The sequence below is a fragment of the Eumetopias jubatus genome, unplaced genomic scaffold, assembly GCF_037043125.1.
Source record: "Eumetopias jubatus isolate StellerSeaLion01/CBP00866 unplaced genomic scaffold, mEumJub1_p1.0 scaffold_6, whole genome shotgun sequence".
In the NCBI taxonomy this organism is placed as follows: domain Eukaryota; kingdom Metazoa; phylum Chordata; class Mammalia; order Carnivora; family Otariidae; genus Eumetopias; species Eumetopias jubatus.
Window position 1 is genome coordinate 9452822 of NW_028274812.1, and position 21004 is coordinate 9473825.

General features: G+C 51.8%; 1 protein-coding gene across 2 annotated transcripts in view; it reads right to left on the minus strand.

Moving 5' to 3' along the window:
• TMEM181 (transmembrane protein 181) overlaps positions 1–18828 on the minus strand; it is a 52005-nt gene extending 33177 nt beyond the window's left edge. For both annotated transcript variants that reach the window (XM_088023815.1, XM_028103247.2), the window contains exons 1-3: positions 18727–18828; positions 6649–6752; positions 424–479 (exon numbers count right to left, since the gene is read on the minus strand). In XM_088023815.1, coding sequence (XP_087879941.1) covers positions 424–479; positions 6649–6752; positions 18727–18734 — 168 coding nt within the window. In that variant the 5' untranslated portion in view covers positions 18735–18828. The remainder of the gene's footprint in view (positions 1–423; positions 480–6648; positions 6753–18726) is intronic.
• Between the last annotated feature and the right edge of the window lie 2176 nt (positions 18829–21004).

Consider the following 21004-nt stretch of genomic DNA (forward strand, 5'->3'; position numbering starts at 1 on the left):
TTTTTTTTTCATTTAAACTGAGTTCATGCAAGGAATACCAATCATTAGGAAGACCTACTCCTGTTAGAATGGGATGTGGAGACCCGCGTTAACTTGCGTAAATATAGTAAGAAATAGCCAGATGCCCACGGGAGCACTGTCAGAACTTAGAGTCTAGGAAAACCTGCGGGCATGAGGGATCGGGGTGAGTCAGTCAGCATTTGGAAAGCAATTGCTGCTCCCTGGGCTGACAGCGCCGTCCCCTCCAGCACTGAGCTACTGCCGCAGCAGAGAAGGGCCTTCTAGCAAACCAGAGCCCAGAGGCCAGCAGCTGACAGTGGTGTGAGATGTGTGTGCTTCCTAAGAAGCAAGCGGCACGGCAAGGGTGGTGCACCCCAGGGACCCTGTGAGTGACCCGACAGCTGCCCCTCCACCCAGTCTTACCTTTTTACTGTTATTTAGTGAAAAATTAGCTGCAGATGTCTGGATTACTTTGGGCCCTAAAAGTGTAACAGAGAATGAGAAAAGCAGGTTATATCTATATCGATAATTAATTTATTGATTGTTTTTCAAATGCCAAGAAAGACACACATTATGCAGAGGTCGTCTTATTGTCCCGGTCTGTTCTTAGGGGACATATAAACACACAAACAGACACACAACATCCACTCTGCTGCACTGCATGACTTCCCAACGCAGAAGAACATGATATGACCACCACACACCACATATGATTCCCACAGGATCTATCTATGCCAAAACCTCTCCTATGCTTTCAATGAGTGCTCGGATCCAGGAAACTATTAATGACACAGACATCGTCTATGTATTTGTGAAGTATAAAGATTTCTGCTAAAAAATTAAGACACATTTATCTGTTCATCCAATTAATCCAGTCTTCCAAAAATACTTATTAAGCTCAGGATATAAAAAAGCATAAAATATATGAATGTATACTCAATGTATATTCCTAAAATAGCAGATATATAAGCTTCACGTAATCTTACAATGTAATTTTTCAGAGCTTTGGCCTCAAAGGAAAGCAGCATGAAGCAGATTTTAATTTAATTCATTCTCAAATCACTCTCAGCTGTGATGCTAGTTTTCTGGGCTGCCTCAGTGACCAAGTATCCTCCATTTAGAGGAGGAGATACACGAGTATGCACAAGAGTATGTAACAAGTTCATAACCAATGCGGTGACATGTGTCTGGAATGTGTTCATGAATGCTGAGGAGGCTGTCCCTGTGTGGGAAGGAGGCTTGCACCCACAGTAAGGCTTATTCTAAAAGATTCACAATCTGAGCAAACCCCTGTTTCAGGAAATAAGGCAGTCTGCTTTCTCAGAATTAAGAACTGGGAGTCAGAAAAGTCTAGACTCTAGTCTTAGCTAACTTGGCTTTCTGCGTCTGTTTTCATATTTGCAAAATGAAGGCAACTGAGTCAGTGGTCCCTAAGGCACCCCTAATTCTGAAATCCTAATAACATCATTACCAGAGGACTTAGGATGGTGATTTTTGTCAACTTGACTGGGCCGTGGGTGCCCAGATATCCGGCTAAAGGTGATTCTGACTGTGTCTGTGAGGGTGTTTCTGGATGAGAGTCACATTTGAATCAGTGGATGGAGGAGAGCAGACTTCCCTGCCAATGTGTGGGGGTCTCATCCAAATGGTTGAAGGCCTGAATAGAGCAAAAGGCTGAGTAAGGGAGAATCTGCTCTCTGCCTGGGCTTGCTCTCGGTCTTCAAGCTGGCCCATCAATATTCAGCTGTTTCCAGACACAGACTGGACCTTATCTGGCTCTCCTGTGCCTCTAGCTTGTTGATTACAGATCTTGGAGTTTCTCAGCCTCCATAATCATATGAGCCAGTTCCTTATAATAAATCTCTCTCTCCCCCTCCACCCCTGCCCCTCTCCCCTTTCTCTCTCTGTCTCTCTCTCTCTCTATATATATATATATGCCTCCTATTGGTTCAGTTTCTTTGGAGAACCCTAATATAGAATTTGGTACTGAGAGTGGTTATAGAGGAAGAGTTTTGTTTTTTTTTTAAGATTTTATTTATTTGAGAGAGAGAATGAGCAGTGGGGAGGGGCAGAAAGGGAAAGAGAAAGAGAGAGAGAAGCAGGCTCCCCATTGAGCAAGGAGCCTGCTGTGGGACTCGATCCCAAGACCCGGAGATCATGACCTGAGCCGAAGGCAGATGCTTCACCAATTGAGCCACACCCAGGTGCCTGGAGGAAGAGTTTTTTCATATTGGTTCTGGGGTTTCTGGAATTGGTTCCCTAACCTGATCAGCTGTAAAGATGGTAGTGACTCTATGTCCGGTAGTAAAGACAGCACTGGTATGGTTCATGAGAATATGCAAAATATCTCCACTGCATACTCCTAGATTCAACTACTTATAAGAAGGAGCTAAGTGACTCTATTTGTGATATTTTAGAATATTTTTGGAAAACAAATAGAATGAGGTTGACTGGTTGTTCCTAATGTCCCTGGACAAGGTGAGCTCCGGGGTTTGAATTCCCAGCTCCAGTGCCGCGTAAGTGATCTGACGGCTTGTGTGTGCCCTGACGGAGAGTCTGACCTCCTGTAGCCACAGGGCTGCGTGCTGCAAATCAAGCCCAGAATCTCATCCTGCAACTGGCTGAATTACAACCCAAGTTGAACACCAGCCTCACAGGCTGCCTCACTGCTCAAGCGATCCTGGCCTGGGGACGTGCAGGAAGATCCTGATGAAGGTGGGGGCACGGAGCTGTTAAATTTCTATGCTTCTTTGCCACTGGAAGAGTTCTCCCCATCCCAGTAGAAGGAGACAGACTCCCCTGACGGCCATGCAAGACAACGCTGATTCTGCTCAGCAACCTCCCCTCTCTGATTCTATAACGATAACTAGACTCAAGTTCCAGCAGGCTCCTAAAGGTGAGGTACAAAGTATGACCCATGAGGAGATGCACTACACTCCAAAAGAACTACGTGAGTTTTCTGGTTTATATAGAGAGAAATCCGGGTAACATGTGGGAATGAATACGAAGGGTGTGGGAAAATGGTGGAAGGAACATAAAGTTGGATCGGTCTGAATTTATGGATGCAGGCCCACTAAGGAGAGATTCTGCATTGCATGTTGGAGCTCAGGGAGTTAGGAAGGGCTCTAACAGTTTGGATGGTTGGTTAAAATGTGGACCGAAAGGTGGTCCCCAGTGAGCAAATCAGAAATGCCACACCTGCCTTGGTTTAATGGAAAGGAAGGGATTCGGAGGCTTAGGGAGGTTGGAACATTGGGGTAGATTTGTCATTGAAGACCTGCTGGGAGATTCCAGGACACAGAGCTTTCACCACTGCTACGAAGAATAAATTTGTGAGGGAGGCCCCAGCATCCTTAAAGAGCTCTATGACTGCCCTGCTCTGTGGACCAGATCTTACAGTAGGAACCATGGTCACTGAACTGGGGAAACCCAACTCAATGGGAGTAACTGGACCCCGGGAGTGGTGGGGCCAAGCAGCGGTGCTCACCTACCCAAAGCAAGGTGGGTATGACTCCTGTAATGGACAGGACAGTCAAAGCAGCAATCAGAAGAGTCTGATTCACACAGACCTATGGGGCTGGCTAGTTGATTATGGCGTTCCTAGAAGTGAAATCCACAGGAAGCCTGCTAAAGTCTGACTTGATCTGTGTGAGCAGAAAAGTCTAAGTCAAGTGACCAAGAGTCTACCCTGAATCATAAAAACAGAGTCACAGTCCATCCACAGTTTCCAGATTTGAGCCACTTTACAGACCCAAACCCCTTGAATGAAGGAAAGAAGACTGGGTTCCCTTAAGAAAGCACCCCAGTACACTGCCAAAAATGTGGACTGCTAACCATTCTCCCAAAGGAACATACAGCCTTTTTACCAAGATAACTGCACATTGGGGAAAGGAAATATATGTTGGGGTCCCCTGGACACTGGCTCTGAACTGACCCCAATTTCATGAAACCCCAAACACCAGTCAGAGCAGGTACTTATGGGGGTCAGGTAATCAATGGGGTTTTAGCTCAGGCACATGTCACAATGGGCCCAGTCTCCTGAACCCATCCCTATGGCTAAGTCCCCAGTTCCAGAATGCATAATTGCAACAGAGATACTCAGCAACTGGCAGAATCCCCAGACTGGTTCCCTGACTTGTGGAGTGAGGGCTATTAAGGTGGGAGAGGCCAAATGGAAGTCAGAACAGCCTCTACCTACAAAAATACAATGAAAACCAGTGTCACATTCCTAGACTGCAGACATTAGTGTTCCCATCGAGGACATGAAAGATTCCCACCACACCCCCATTCAACTCACCTATCTGGCCTGGGCAGAGGGTAGGTGGCTCTTGGAGAGGATAATGGACCACCATCAGCTTAACCAGGGGGTGATTACCTGAGATGCAGCTGCTGTACCAGCAAATACAGGATGAAGCAGTCTTCTTCATCCCTGAGAATAAGGCCCACCAGAAGCCAGGCCAGCAATACACCTTCACTTCACTGTCCTACCCCAAAGGTATGACACCCCCCAGCCACACACCAGAGTTTGCACAATCTTGGTCACCTTTCCCTTCCACAAGCTATCATGCTGGTCCATCACACTGATGACATTATGCTGACTAGACCTAGTAAGAAGCAACTACCCTAAACTCATTGGTAAGACACTTGCATGTCAGAGGACGGGAAATAAATCTGGTTAAAATTCAGGGGCCTTCTAGCTCAGTGAAATTTCCGGGGGTCCCGTGGTGTGCGCCATGGAGAGCTATCCCTTCTAAGGCAAAAGATAAACTGTTGTATTTGGCTCCCCCTACAACCAAAACAGAGGCACAATGCCTAGCGGGCCTCGCCTCTTCACACTTAGAGGCAACATGTTCTTGCTTGGGTGTGATACTTTGCCCTATTTACCTAGTGACCCAAAAAGGTGCAAGTTTTGAGTGGGGCCCGGAACAAGAGAAGGCTTCCCCGCAGGCCCAGGCTGCTGTGCAAGCTGCCTACTGCTGGGGCCGTGTGAGCTGGCAGATATAAAGGTGTCTGAAATGTCAGGAGAAGAGAGGGAGGCCATTTGGAGCTTTTGGCAGGGCCCCATGGATGAATCTTAGTGCAGGCCCTTGGGACTCTGGAGCAAAGCCTTGCCCTCCTCCACATATACTCTCCTTGCAAGACACAGCTCTTGGCTTGCTATTGGGCCTGAGTAGAGACTAAACACTTACCAATGGGCCCCCAGGTTACCATGAGACCTGAGCTGCCCATCGTGAGTTGGGTACACACGGCAGCACTCTATCATCAAATGGAAGTGGTACCTGTCTGATCAGGCCCGAGCAGGCCCGGAAGGCACAAAAAATCTCTCTTTTGGTATCTATATATATCCTATTGGTCTGTTTCTCTGGAGAATCCTAATACCAGTACCCATTGGGAAGAAGGAAAGGGATGTGGGAATCCTGACATGGTTTTTCTGATCTCAGCCTGGGTGCATCACTTCATTTTTGCAAGAGTGGAAAAAGCTGAATATAATCATGGACATTGCAACAGATAGTAGCTTAGGGAAACAAGAATTGGCTGAGGTCCCGTGAGACTCCAGTCATAAGCCTATCAATGCCTCTCCTACCAATCTTCAAAGGACAGCTATGAAAATTGAGTAAGATGACTGATATGTACTATGCCGGGATTAATGTGACTTATTCCTTGGTGACTTCACGGGAAGGAAAAGAGGAGACTGGCCACAGGTGCTATTGTCACCATGATGTTCATCATCAGTGGGCAAACAGCCACCTAAGCAACCACCCTCACCCCCCAGCTTCCTTGGGCCAGTCACCAGCCCAAGTCAAACTGAGGTTAAGAAACTAGCTTTTGGAGGCACAACCGCCTCTGGGACAGGCTAAGCCTAAAGTCGTTCACGCTTTAATATGAAATGTAATTAAATAAACACCTACCAGAAATCATGCTCACCAAACATGATATTTAAGAGGGAAAGAAGAAACAACCTAGGCAGGTCCCGGTCTCCTATCCCCTGGATAGGGCTGAAGACACCGGGTTGCTGGGAACCTTATGAAAACGGGCTGACTTCTCTCATTCTGTTTTCCATCTGTGTGAAATGGGGTTGGACTGGACGATTTCAAAGGCATTTTTGAAGCTAAGATCATTATGGTGTGGCTCTCGCCTCACACTGCATGCTATGGAACCCTAGGGCACTGGGGCCCTGAACACAACGCCAAAGCCAATCTGCAGGCTCCCTCCTGCCAAGAGTTCAGGGCGTCACTACAGTCGCACTCCCGGCTCCCTTTGGTCACCCCAGCCCTGTGCTCCTAGCTGTCTCATGCCCCCCCCCAATGTGCACACCTGGCCTGTGGCCCCCAACAATCAGCATGTTCTGAACTCCCCAGCGCCCAGGCTGGGTCCTGAGCACAGGAGTCTTGACAGAAATGTCTGACGGTCCAATAAAAGGTACGCAGTCAAGGCCACCAGGTGCTGCCAAGGTGAACTCAAGCCCTGGCTGCTACGAGGGGAGAGACCCGGGTTACCCCTTGCCCAGTGGGTTCAGAATGAAGTGGCACTTCACCCTCTGCCAAGGGGCCCTTAGCAGGTGATAGAAAGTGGGTATAGCTTGGCCGGGCTGAAAAGCATGCACCAGGGTGACTGTAAACGATAAAATGACCAAGAACTGCACCTTACCTCTGATCCCAACGAAGACAGTCAGGCCAAAACAGACGAAGAAGACGACAAACACGAGGACAAAGTGGCGCTTGGAGAGCGTGTAGAGCCGCATGGGCGCCAGCCTGCAAAGAAGCCGGGGGGGGGGGAGGTCAGGCGGGGGGCACTGAGTCGACAGGAGGCCCCTCTCCGAACCAGCAACACCCCCAGGCTGCAACAGGCCATCCCCTCCCCACCTCAGAAGCGGACCTACTCTAAACCCAGGTGACCCGCCTGACAAAAGTGCCTAAGTCACCTCAGGGACCACTGCAGGGTGGGCGACTGGCTGGCATGTCAGGAGGGGCCAGCCAGACCCCACTCCTCATGGCACAGGAGTGCGCTGTGGCTTCAGTGACCACTGAGAACATGTTTCACACCACACATGCAGTGGCTGAACCCCCTCCACAAGCACCCACCTTCAGCAGCCACAGCAGAGCCCGAGGGCACAGAGGACCCCAACCCACTCATGCCAACACGCGGCCTGAGCTGTGAGCTGGCACAATCAAGCCCAGACGGGGAACTGCGGGTGCCACCAGCTGGTCCTCCAGGTGGCCCACAACTTGGGTTTTTCCCCCGCCCCGGGCTCTCGCCTGCATCAGCCCTCCTGGTGAAGCTCAGCCTGACTTTTGCTGTGGGGTCTGGTTCTGATGCAACTGAGCAAGCTGCCCGCACTCGCCTGTGACTTACACCAGTGTGGACCGCAACTGCGCGCATCCATCCCAACACCCCCCCCACCCCCATCAGGAGGGTCCCTGCCTACCACCCCTACTTTCTCCTCTGCTCAGAAGAAAATGGCAGTGGGGGAGGGGTCAGTTCTCTTCCAGAACTCCCTACCTCAGGTGTCAGTAAACAAAAGAAAAATCCATGAAGGACCAGACGATGAATGTCTGAGGCTTGGCCAGCCACACAGTCTCTGTCTGCAGTCCACATGGCCGCCTCTACACGCAGCCCAGACGTCATGTGCTCGCGTGTGTGTGGCTGGGTTCTGATTCAACTCTACCACAAAGAGGTGGCGGGCCAGGTTTGGCCCCCAAATGGTTGACCCCTGCCCTATAACCTAAAGTGGAGACCCATAAATCCAAAGAGACAAGAGTGGGAGGGGGGAGGCTGTTTTGCTTTGCTTTTTACATTATTTTTATTCCCCTAGCATTTCCTGGTCTTGGGAGCTGAGACAGAAGGAGGCACTTCTTATGCCTCAGGAACAGGACACACACCCCAGGCCAGGGAAAAGCAGGCTTAGAACTGAAACGGAGGGAAAGGTTATTTGCTTTTATGGTGCTGAGTGCACACACGCAACCTCTCCTCTACATCGCTCAAGATTCCAGTTCCTGAGCAGGAAATCAGCTGTGGTATCTTGGGGCAAAGGTTGGGGCCCATAAGCCACCTTCGCTGAGACGTGGCTTTGCCAATTACCAAGCCAGCTCTCTCCAAAAGGACCCGCCAGGCCTTTGGGTGAGTGAACTCAGAGGTCAGTGTCACCATGTTTCACAGAATGACGACACCAGTGAAGAAATAAAGGAATGAGTGCCTGTCTTTTTCTTGGGGACGCAGGTCCAAAGGCTAACCCACAAATGACCCTACTATGCATGAGAAATGAGAGCCAGTGAATTAAGTAGGCTGACCCCAACTCCAATTTGGGACCCTAAAGGGTTTTGTTTTGTTTTTTTTTAAAGTCTTCCTCATTTTTTTTTAAGATTTTTAAAATTGATCCATTCATGAGAGACAGAAAGAGGGATGCAGAGGCAGAGGGAGAAGCAGGCTCCCCATGGAGCAGGGAGCCCGATGTGGGACTCGATCCCAGGACCCTGGGATCATGACCTGAGCCAAAGGCAGACGCTCAACCGACTGAGCCACCCAGGTGTCCCCCCTAAAGGGTACTTTTAAGATTTATTTATTTGAGAGAGAGAGAGAAAGTGTGGGGTGGGGGGACAGTGGGGAGACAGGGTGGAGGGAGAGAATCTCAAGCAGACTCCTGACTGAGCGTGGAGCCGGACACGGGGCTCGACCTCACAAACCCTGAGATCATGACCTGAGCCAAGGTCAAGAGTCAGACGCTTAACTGACTGAGCCACCCAGGCACCCCTGGGCCCTAAAGATTTTAAGAGGCCTGAAAACCTTAAAATAGTAGAGCCAGAAAGGACCTCAGGGAGGAAGTCCAACCCCTTCGACTTACACACAGGAACACTGAGGTCCAAAACTGTGGAACACTTGCCCAAGGCGTCACAGCTCTGCCCCTTGGCGGTAACTGCTTGTCCCCAGGAAGGAGGCTGGGGGAGCAGGAAGAGCTGAGGGGACCCACCTCCACAACTGCATTTCTGGGGAAAGCCCTGGGGAGGCAGGGCCGACATCAGAACAAGGTCTTCTTTGTCACCACTCTGCTGTCCACAGGTGTCGAGGCTAAGAATGCAGTTCCTCTGCACAGTCTGCAGAAGGGACTGCATGGGGCATTTTCACTTTGAAAAACCCCTACAAAACGCTAAATGGATTAGATGTTGGGAAAGACAACTAAAGTCTGTAGTTCACAGGACTGCACCAATGCTGCTCTCTTAGTTTTGATAAACGTGCCACGGTGCTGAGATGCCAACATGAGGGGAAGCTGGGTGAGGGGTGTGCAGACACTCTGTACTATCTCTGCCACTCTCCTTGTAAATGTAAAGTTATTTAAAAAATTATCTGGAGTCATTTAATTGCAGCCCTGCTGCTCTCAGGGCGACCTACCCACTCCACCCCATGCGGGGGCTCTGAGGGGCACGGAAGGCTCCCAGCGCAGGCAAGAGCCCAGAAGAGGTTACTTGGAAGCAGAGAAAAACAGAGTAAGAATAATTATATTTAAATTCTGATTTTTAAAACACTCTATCATTAAAACACATTATCAGTAACTTGTTAGGAAAGCAGTTACCTAGCAGAAGAGAGGGAACGGGAGGAAAGAGACCAACCAGGCCCCGAGAGCACAAGGTCGAGTTCCTGCAGCACCCGCCCACCCGGGGGCCCTCTGCCCATTCCCCACTCTGGGGCTCAATACAGATCTAGCACTTCCCTTCCTTAAAACTGCCACTTCAATCCAATTTATTACAGATTCTCCTGGTTCAGAAATCAGGCCTCACCCAATTCAATGGAAAAAAGACACAGAGAAAGCAAAAGCAGCCCCCTGCCCGAGAAAATGCCGCTGGGCACAACCACGTCCATGATCTCAGCTTGCTGGGGACCGGCTCGGGAAGGAGCCACACTTCTGTCTTCAGCTTCCTGACCAGCAGTAAACCTTTCCAGGCATCCTCAGCTGTGGGATCTGGGGTCCAGAGACCCCCTCCAGCCACAGGGTGCTGTGGGCCAGGGCCAGCACCAAGACAGCTCAGTTCTGCGTGACGGTGCCTCCTCCCCAGGGCTCCTTCCACTCTCAACTTCATGTCTAAAAACTCTGAAGCAGTTCGCCAAAACTCTAGAGACTTCCAAAACCTCAGGAACATCTTCCTATTTGAGACAAATCACAGCTCTGCACTGCTGTTCCGTCAAACTAGCAACCGTGAGATGCCAACATGAAGACAGCAGCAGCGTAGCGTCGAGGCACCCCCAGCCCGTCTCGCTTCCCATCTCCTGGTCCCAGCTGCCCCACAGCCACTTCCAGCCCAAACCAGGCACCCAGTCATTTCTCTGCCTACCTCCCACCTCCCCTCCCACCAGAAACACCAATGTGTTTCTAACAATCAAGCTAAACTAACCGGCGGCCCAGCCAAGTCTCTGTGAGGAGACAGCCTTTTCGCCCTATGATCAGGCCACCAACAGAAGGAATGTTCTGTAAACGCTCAGAGGCAAGACTGTGATGCAGAAAAGGCACGGAGCCCATGACCAAGAGACTTCTGATCGAGCAGCCTTAACCCATCCTGCATGTCAACCTCTGCTGTCTCCCATCCCCTTCTGGGACCCACACTGTGTACTCTCTGACCCCGGGTGGCCCCTGCTTCCTTTCATGCCCCTTCCCGCCTCCAGGAACCTTCCCCAAGCCCCTGCCTGCCCCTGATCCTGTTCTGAGATAGTGTCTCCCAGGACATTTTCACTTAGGACTCCACAGCACTTTATGGTCAATAAGTTTAAAACTGAACCCATTAAAGCACAAAATAACAAATGAAAAAGCTGCTTCCACTGCCCATTTCCTGCCTCTACCCTTTCTCCAGCCCCACATCCTGAAGCCTCGGGGTCCCCCCCTGAGGATGCTCGCCTCTCATTCATCCTGCACCTGCAGCCGGCCAGGAGGAGGCATGTCCTGCTTCCTAACTTTTCCTTCCCAGTGCGGGTCTCACAGCCCGGGCCCAGCCACCGCCAGCACAGAGCCAGCCTCCCAGACGCTGCCTCGGTGGTGCGGTGACGCCGCTGACACACTGCCCCGCACAGGAAGCCTCTGGCTCCCCACGGCCACTCCGTCAAGGTTCCACTTCTCCTTATGGCTCCCAAAGTCCCCCCAAATCCCTGCCTGGGATTCCTACCGTGCTGCACGTACCCCACATGAATTACCACCTCCCCTGGTCATCACGGCTGCCTTCCGAGGTAGGTACTACCACCATCCACATTTCCCGGATGAGTGAGCTCAGGCTGAGGCAGCGTTCAAACCCAAGCATCAGCATCAGGGGCTTAAATTCTGTTTCCCAACATGGTCAAGCCAGAGACTCTAGACCAGCCCTTGCATACACTGCTCTCCTGATGGGAAATGCTCTCTTCTCACCACCAAATCATCGAAATCGGCTCAGCAGGGCTCACCTGCACGCCCCACCTCCTCCAGGAAGCTTTGCCTCCCTTCTCTGTCTCTCACGTCTTTTAACCTATTACAGCCACATGGCTGAGCGCCTGAAGACAAAGTACACACCTACCTGTGTGGATGCCAGACACATGAAAACACCTACTCAACTTTCCTTTGTTATCTCAAAAGTGTTTATGTACTTCCCTCAAATTGGCAACAAGCTACTACGGAGCATTTCCCCAAACACCGCGGCCAAGTCAAACACAGCAGCTGGTGGGATCTCCTCCCGGGAAAATGAGAGCAGGAAGGCCTGGAGCAAAACCCTGCCAGCTCAGGACGGCTGTCCCTCCTTTCTCTCTTCTTGAGGGGACCCATACGCCAGTCTTCCTCTCCAGGCCCGCGTCTCTTTTCACATGCAGGCATTCAATATGCAGACTGGAAAATGCAAGCCTCCTTGAAGCCCCAGGGCCCTTCGAAGGCTTTCCAAATGCAATGGAACAGACCATCCCTTAGCGTAGGCTTGGACTCTTTAGGTCCCTTCTAAATTAACCTCAATTTTGTGGGTGACTTAAAATATCACAGACATATTCCTAGAGAAACTAAAAACACCTCTATTGGAAAGCCAGTCCCCCAAACTGCAGCCATAATTCAAATCACTACAAGCCACGCCTGCCCGTTTTGTGCATATTCATAACCATTTCCCAAGGAATGGCTTCCAAGTCCCATGAAGCCTGGGCAGCCATCAAGCCCCACAACAAAAGAGCAGGAGAACCATCCTGTAGAGTTCGTTCAGCCGGACGTCGGCATTGTCGGGGACACATCTGCACGGCGCTGCCCTTTGCCCTCCCACTCCCCGGTGACGTCCTCCTATTTCAGGCTTCAGAGACGATGCAGGTGCGAACAATTCCACGTTCTATGCTCAGCCCAGTTGAGCCCCAGTCTGGCAGGAAACACCTACTTGACCCCCCAACCTGGGTATCCAAGTCCAGACTCCGGAGCCAGACTCCAGATCTTCCACTGACCCCATCCTACAGTGTTCCCTGCCCCAGGAAGTGGTCACTCCAACTCAGCAGTCCTCTTTGACCTCTGTCTTCTCCTCACTCCCCACATCGAATGCATCCACAAAGCCTTCAAAATATACAGAATCTCGGCCTTTCTCAGCTCTCCAGTCAGGCCCTGCCATGTTTCACTGGACTGCAGCGGGCCTCCCCTGCTCCCCCTGCTTCTGGCCTTGGCACCCACACTCTGCTCTCCACCCAGCTGCTCCAAAAGCCAGGTGCGTTCACTCAGTCCAGAACTCTCCAGAGGCTTCCCTGTCACCATGAGTGATAGCCAAACACTTCACCCCCAACTGTTGCTGGCACGACATGTTTATGGGTGTTTCTTTGAACACAACTCTCCCACCATAATCCCCACTTCGTTCTAAACAAGGAACAGGAACCATGGGAGATGAAGGGATTTTCTTTGGGGCGGGGCAGAGGCGTCCCCACTGTCTGCCCCTCCTCCCCTACTCTCCTGCCAGGGAGACCAGCCTCACTGTCCCAGCCCCCGTCCCCACCAGAACGCAGAACCTGAGGGAGACCAGCCACCTGAGGGAGACCAGCCAGGCACTTTGAGGAAAGGTTTCCCTGCCTAATGAAGGGATGGGTGAGAAAAGCCTCTTCTGTCTTCCAGGCATAACTGTGCAGGTAAGTGCCGAGTGGCTGTGGCGACATCACACATAAGAGGGTGGACACTGCAACAGGCCAGGACTGAGGACCAAAGATGGAAACTACCCAGGGACACGGAGCCACTGAATTAACCCTGGACAAGCCTACTTCAACTCCTTGACACACCTGTTGTTTAAGCCCCTTTTCATGGGTATTCTTTTAAAACCAAAAGCTTCCCCTTCAATACGCATACTGAAAAAAGAAATACCACAATTACAAATGAAACTCAAGACACTAAGTCACACAGCTATAGAAACCTTCCAGTTCAAGGCACCTGCAACTGTCCTGTCAGAATGTGCGACAGCCACCAAGCGTCCTTGTCACTAAGACGCTGGCCTTCCTTGTTCCATCGATGATTGGTCACTGAGGCCTTCCCTGCCCTCCGGCCCCCAGGCACCCATCCTTCCCTGCCCAGCTGAGGTCCTGCCTCCCCTCAGGAAGGCCCCCAACCACTGAGAAGGAAGCTGTCTCCTCAAATGCAGGACAGAGGCACATGCCCGTTTCTGGACTGCATTGTGGGTGACAACCGTTCACAGACTTCCAAGCCTCCCGTGACCTGGAGCTCCCCTCTGGCCTCTCGGTGCCCAGCACTGAGCCTTACTAATGGCAGGTCATTAAGTCTAGATTCCTTAGTCCAATAACTATTGATTCCTTCCACTTCTACGCATGCTTCCCTGGTTTTACTTTCGTTTCCTCATGTTCTACTATTTTCCCTGCTAGAATAAGGTACAGACCACTGAATCACAAACTTGAACTTTTTCTCCCACTGTTGTCTTTTCATGTTTTTTATGGCCCTGACCTTTGCTCTCTGGGTCTGGGAACTGGCCAGAGCAGCTCCAAGCAAGTGCCTTCCCGACGCACAGCCTCAGTCAGGCCCCTGCTCGGCCAGCTGGAAGGCCAGTGTCCCCATTAGGGCTGCCGAGCCTCCGGCACTGCTGGAGCCAACATTATTTTCCCACCAGACACCTCCCTTCCCACGCAGGCCCCATAAGAGTTAATAAAACAGCACTAGAGACAAGCCGTGGGGGAGGTACACACTCAATGAACCCCTTCATGGACCAGGAGCACAACGACCCTGAAATGGACAGACTTGGGTGAGCAGAGAATGCCGAGAAAACACCTCTGGGCGCCTTCAGCGATGCGGGTGAGACGGGACGGAACCTGGGCCTCTTACAACCCTCAGTGACAGCCAGCCCCCGCAGGAAGGCAGGGGTGAACAGCAGCCAGCAGGCCCAAGTGCTTCTGTGAATACCTATTTTATCTGGCCTCATCAAGTCACGATACAGTAGGTAGGCAAGACCTGTTATTATAAATATTTCTGTTATCACAGATTTTGCTACTCGTTCAACTCACTCCCAGATCTCCCACTCTAGAACTAAAAAGTTAGCATCGGGGCAGTGGGAAGGGACTTGCAATCTCTCAGTGCATTCGCATGTTTTAAGGAAAGATTTTGTTTCTCTTTCATAATCCGTATAAAAATAATCTCTTCTCCCGTGGTCCAAAGCGCTGGCCTGGTGCCTGTCAGCCTGGCTTCAGATCCTGGCTCCCCCACTCACGAGGCAGGCAACTATGGGCAAGCTAGGTGACTCTCCGGGCCCCAGTGTCCTCTTCTGTAAATCAGAGAGCCCAAAGCAGAATGCCCCCAGAGCCACTGGGGGGCATAAATGAAAGCATGACGAGCCCAGGACAGTGCAGCAAGCATACAGAAAGAGCTCAATCAGATTTGTTACAGTAATTGTTGTGCGTTTCCACCCTCCCCCACTTTCTCTTTTAAAAAAATCTGTTTTCGTTCTACCAATATCTGAGGATCCACTATGTAATATCTCCCCTCCTCCAGCTCAGAGCTCAACCAACTGAAGGAAAGGGCAGTTGTCATTTCCTAAGCACCTACTCGGGACCAGGCGAGGGGCTGTCCTGCAAGGCAGGTATTATCAGCCCTTTTACATATAGGAAAATAGAGGCCAGGGGCAGCCTTCGCTGCTGAGGTCCCAGCTGGCAGGAGGTGGAGGTGGGATTTGAACCCCCAAGAACAGAGGCAGAAAGGAGGCCCACCACTCTCTCACTCTCACTCTTTGGACCGCTCACCAAAATCTTTCCTTTTTAAACCTACCGCTGAATGGGTTTTGAGAAGAAACTCTAGTGGGAAGAAGAGAGTAAGAACTCTGAAATTTCAAGCAGTGAAATATATTGAATATATCTGAATATATTCAAATTTCAAACTTGACTATATTACAAATCACTTATCATTACCTATTCAAAAAAGCCATTATGCAAACATCCAAGGCCCAACAACCTCAATATGTATTTTACTGAACAATATGCCCCTCTGCACTCCTCGAGGAACAGGGAATTCATGTGTATCCTCGCCAGGCTGGAAGCCCAGTGATCACACCCAGGAGCGTGGTAGTGAGGCCACCGAACACCCTTCCCGAGGCAAAGAGAACAAGGAAGCAGGCCACACGCTGGTCGGCACAGGCAAGGTGCCAGCCAAGGGCAGCACCCTGGCCCAGCTCCAGGCAGTGCACCCGGTGGTGAAGAACCTGAGGACAGACTGCGGGGCTGCAGCAGGATGGCCTGGGGTGAGCCACTGTCCTTCTCATGACTGCCACTCCCTGAGCTCCCCAATTCCCACCACCGAGGTGGCCCACCGCCCAGGGTTGCTGCGGTGACTGAACGAGCTATTACACCAAAGTCCCTGTAAGTGCTCAGTCATTACTGCTGTTGCAAGGTGGGCGTGCTCATGTCACGACGTGGGCTCTGGAGCCAACCACTCGGGCTTCAGGCTCAGCTCTGCGATGTACTGTGACCTTGAGAAACTCACGTGACTTCCCTGCGCCTCGGTGTTGTCATCTGTCATAATGGGAATGCTAAGAGAAACTCCTTCAGGGGGAGAGCACCTGTGAGGATCCCATGCAATGGCCCACATAAAAGTGCTCAGAGCAGTATCTGCTACAGAGTCAATACTTATCGTTCATTAGCTCCAGAGATCATTTGGTTCAGGGCAGAGAAAAAAAAAAAAAGATTCCTAAGAGACACAATCCTAAAACACTCTGTCGTTACAAGAATAGGATACTGACCCAGGCCTGGTGTCCCTGCCAGCCATGGGACATTCAGAAGGCCTGGGACACAGGAACCACAAGGTTTGTGCTGATTTGTCTGTGCCACCTATCACTGCAGGCAGAAGAGGAGTCTACTTAATTCACTTCGACACTTAAATGCACCCAGGATGAAAGAGACACACGTAAAATATACCCTTTCAAAACTGGTTGCAAATATCAAGCAACACACACACAAAACACCAACCCTATTCCAGTCTGCAGGGAAATGCAAGAGCAAAGCAACAAAGGAACCTGAGAAATCTCAGCTATGTGCGGCGCTGCAGCTCCAACAGGACGTCAGGGTAGCAAGTGTCCGAGACCCGCTCTGCTCTGTGCTACACGGTCCTCTCCTCCTGAACCCCCAGCACCTGGCCCTTGCCTGGCATTATCAGAGAAGGAGTGGGGTTTCAGGAAACTTCAGCTTACAGCCCTAAGAACCAGGAACTCTTTATCCTGACTGCTTTGGACAGCAATCTCTCCTGCCCTTTGAAAAAAAGTAGGCTGGGCCACATGTGAGCGGGGAGGTCGGGGAGGTCAGGCAGGGAGGTGGCAGCGCCACTGACCCGGAACTTAGCCCCCACCTGCTAAGCCGAGCTCCCCCAGGCTGCTCTTTTCTCTTCTGCTCTCCCCCACCCCTCCCCCACCGCATTCCTTCTGTGGCTTCTCCCGCTCCTGTCCCTTCCCAGGTTTCTCACCGCGGGGCTCTCTGTGGCATCTGGCAATAAGAGCATTTTGACCCAACCAGGAGCCCGGATCCAGGACACGCTTCAGATCTTCAGCTTGTTTCCTCGTAAGATTTTTATGTGTGCCAGACTTTTTCTGACTTCCACATCTGTCATGTCAGCTTGAACGCTAGACAGCGGTGGCCGGCTGACCTCCGGGTCCCAACATCCCACCAGCCGGGCCCCTCGCTCACCAGAGTCGGGCATGGACACTAGGAGAGCATCATGCTGCCCACTGTCCGCTACCAATGCACCGCAGGAGACACTTGAATACTCCCCTGAAATCCTTCATTCACACCGTGGCTCTACAGGTCCTCCTTTAGCTAGCGGCCCCCACCTGCTCTAGTTCCCCACATGTAACAGACACACCCGACTTCTCCAGGAGACGCGCACCACTTCCAGCTCTCTGCCTCTCTTGTCCAAGTAAAAGGGATACCACCGCCACACACCACCCAGGGCTGCTGTGCTGTGGGGACCCCAGGAGATTCACTCTGTGAGAGAACCTAAAACATGCTCATGGTCACTCTGCTACAGGGTCACAACTTGGCACAATGCCAGAAGGCATCCTCAGGCCCATTCCAAGCATGCTATTGACATACACCACGAATGAATGGTGCAGAGACGGTCCTGCCCACCCTCCTCTGCCTGGGGTTTAATTAAGAGAAATACCTTTATAACATCCACATTTTATACTACCCTGGCTCCCTCTGCTTAAGTGGATAACCAAAGTCAGAAACTTCTGAGGTAGCAGTAGGGAAAAGCTTTCCCTCCAGTACACGTGTCTGCATTCTGGCAACACCCTCCCATCTTCTCTATGGCCACAGTCAGAGAAATCGGCAGCGCTCCAACGCAAACCCTTCCAGCCTCTACAACCCCAAACACACACAGACTCACACAGTCCTGTCTGAAGGCTGCCTTCAACTGTGGGAACCTGCCCTCCCAACCCCCCCCCCCCCCCCCCGGCGGACACGCAGCGAAGAGACTCCAGGCATTCCTTCTCTGTGACTTCTGACTTTTTGCAACTCAAGCGCTAAACTTTTTTTTATTTTTTATTTTCTCTCTTTCTTTTCCCGGATGTCCCGTGGGAGGCGCCCAGGTGACTCTGCTGCGTCAAAGGCAAGCTTCAGGGATGGCGTCTATGGGGCCCTGGACAGGTTTTTCCACTTAAAACCCCTGAACTTCACAGAGGAAATAAGACCCAAAGTCAGCAAATTAAAACTCATAAAACTCGGTGTCCCAGCCCATCTAAAAGGGCTGTGGCAGGTTCCCAACGTGCCAACATCATCAAAAAGCCACTGGAAAGCACCTCTCTTTACCCTGGGCTGCGCTAGATCACAAAGAGCTGAGTGGGGGTGCTCTGGGTGCCTTTAACAGAGAGGTGATGAACAGGGTCCCCGCCCGGGGCAGGGGGCCAACACCCTTCCAGCTGAGAGGCTGCGCCCAGGGCTGCCCCAGGAAAGGCGGTGAGGGGCTCCGGGAGGGGCACTCATTTAGGACGGGCGGGGAGAACGGGGGGGTGTCACCGGTTCTCCGGAGCGAGCAGGGCCAGAGCTGGCCTCGAAGGGCCTCCTGGGGTGCACTCTGGCCGAGACCGGTCCCGGAACCCCGACCCTGTCTCCACTGCTCGCTCCCGCTCCACAGCTCGCGTCGAGCCACCCCCGCGGAGCCCCCGGCCAGCGCTCCCTCCCCGGGGTCCCGAGCTCCACGTGGGCGGAGGGCCCGGCGTCGGGGTTCCCGGGAGCTGGGGCCCAGGAGCCCGGGGAGAACCCCGGCCCGCCTCGCCCGCCCATCCCGGCACTCACGGTTCCATCGCGGCGCCCCGGCCCTCGGCCCCGGCCCGCGCCCCTAGCCCGCCCGGCGCCGCACAGTCGCCGCGGTAGCCGCAGCGGGAGCGACAGCGGCCCGGGAGCCTGCGGCTCCGTGGAACTCGTCAGAGCGCGACGCGCCGCCGGCGTCACGTGCGCGGAAGCGAGCGCGCGGCGGTGGGAGGGGCGGGGAGCGGCGCGGCCCGGGTGAGGGCGGGGTGCGGCCGGGGAGCGGCGCGGCCCGGGTGAGGGCGCGGTGCGGCCGGGGAGCGGGGCAGGGACCGGAGAGGGGCCGCACTGCCCCGCACAGGCCCCGCACAGGCCCCGCTCACTGGCCCCATAGGAGGGGATCCCGCGGCGCGTCTACCTCCCCCGCGCCCCAAGAGGCGGGCCCGAGCGGTGGGTGGGCTCAGTCTAGGGTTCACAAATTGAATGAATGAATGAATGAATGACTTGCCTCTTATTCCTTGTCCCTTGCTGAGGAGACAGAACATTAAAACATTCACCCTCTGGCTTCTAGGACGTCTTAATCAGGGCATAAGAATGGATCATAGGAGTCCATGAATGCCCTACAGTTGCGTGAAAGACCCTATGGGTGTCTGCATTTTTCTGGGGAGAAGATCTTTAACTTTCCAAATTCTGAAAGAGGTTTGTGACCCAAAGAGCTTAAATGCCAGAGCAAACCTCTGACACCCCCAAATGATGCCAGGATAGCTTTTCCAGGCTCTTTCTGGTAGTTTCTTCAAGCTTTTTCTAAATTAGAGCTACCATAGCATGCAGATTTTCCATCCCCAGTGCAAACACCGTCCCTCAGGAAGCATGCAGGTGTGGTTCCCACACCCCACATCCCACATAGCTGAAAACATAACTGATGTTGCGAATCCGGGTCCTGCTAAGGTGCTGAGTAGGAGCAAGTTTCAGGGGCCAATCCTGTTGCAGTTCTTTCTACAGTGTGACGAGATCAGCTGACCAAAAGCACTTTCTTGATCTAAGATCTTGGCATACAGGCCTAAATTTCTGTGATCAAGAACAGAGGAGAACCACGGTTTTGGATATTTCCAAGATTCTCTTTGGAGCATTTGTCAAAATGTCCCCTGTCCACTTATTGCCATGGGTTTAAAGTCAATATAAATGAGGAAAATAAAAGACTCAAGCTTTCTTCCTAATGTTTTCTTGTTCATGCGCTAAGCTGCCAACAAGCTCATTGGTATTGGCAGGAAGATACCAACATGAATAGCATTCAGTTCCCACCCTCAGCAAACTTACAGGCAAAGTCAGTTACCAAAACTAAGGGTGATAAGCACAGATTGCTACAGTGGCACTGAGGAAGGGCACCTAACTCACCTGGGGTGGGGTTGGGTGGGAGAGGAGAGAGAATGCTCAATGTTTGGGCTGATCTCGAAGTGGGAGGGGCTTGAGAAGTTGGAGGGAATTGGTGGTGGTGGTGGGGTGGGGGACACCAGGCAAAGCAAGAGACTGAATACCAAGTAAGAATGACAAATTCCATTACCACTCTGAATCCTAAACCACAACTCTTAAAGAAATTATACCAAAAGATTATTCCTCTGATTCTCTTCGTAGACACTTGGAGAAAAAGGGGTCTTCCCGGCAGCAAGGCCAAGGAACATAAACACCAGTACCTGCGGGACAGGCAGGTAACAGGGCACTGGCCAGGTGGGCGCTGTGCACCAGAGTGTGCATTGTCTAAAGGAGCTGCACTCGGCCCTTGGAAAGACTGACTTCCGATACAACTTTGCATGTCACACCTTCCAATTCTGAAGTATTGGAAACTAATTAAAAAATATTTTGAACTCCAGGAAGACTAAACAAAACACATTTGCTGGCTGCATTTGCCCAGAGGCAGCCAGTTTTTACCTCCAATCTGAGGCAGTCTTATCTGGTGGAAAAACACCTACTCCAGAGACTGGGCCAGCTGCCTGGCCTCTTCTGAGACATCCCCACTGACCTCTTGCTGTTTTTACATGGCTCCAGGTTTTAAAAAGAGTTGACCTCTTTGAGACCCAAACTCCCTCCTCGTAACTTCTCCACATTGGTCCTCCCTTGACCTGCTGTCCAACATCACTTTGATCCCTCGTTTTCTCATTTATGTGTTCTTCCAACATTAACTGAGTATTCAGTGTGTGCTACGCACTTCCTTCAGTTCTAGAAACACAACACGAATACGTGGGACAATCCCTGTCCTCCTGGGACTTATCTTTTGGTGAAGGACACAGCCAGCAAACAAATAATAACCGAATAACGACACAGTGAAAAC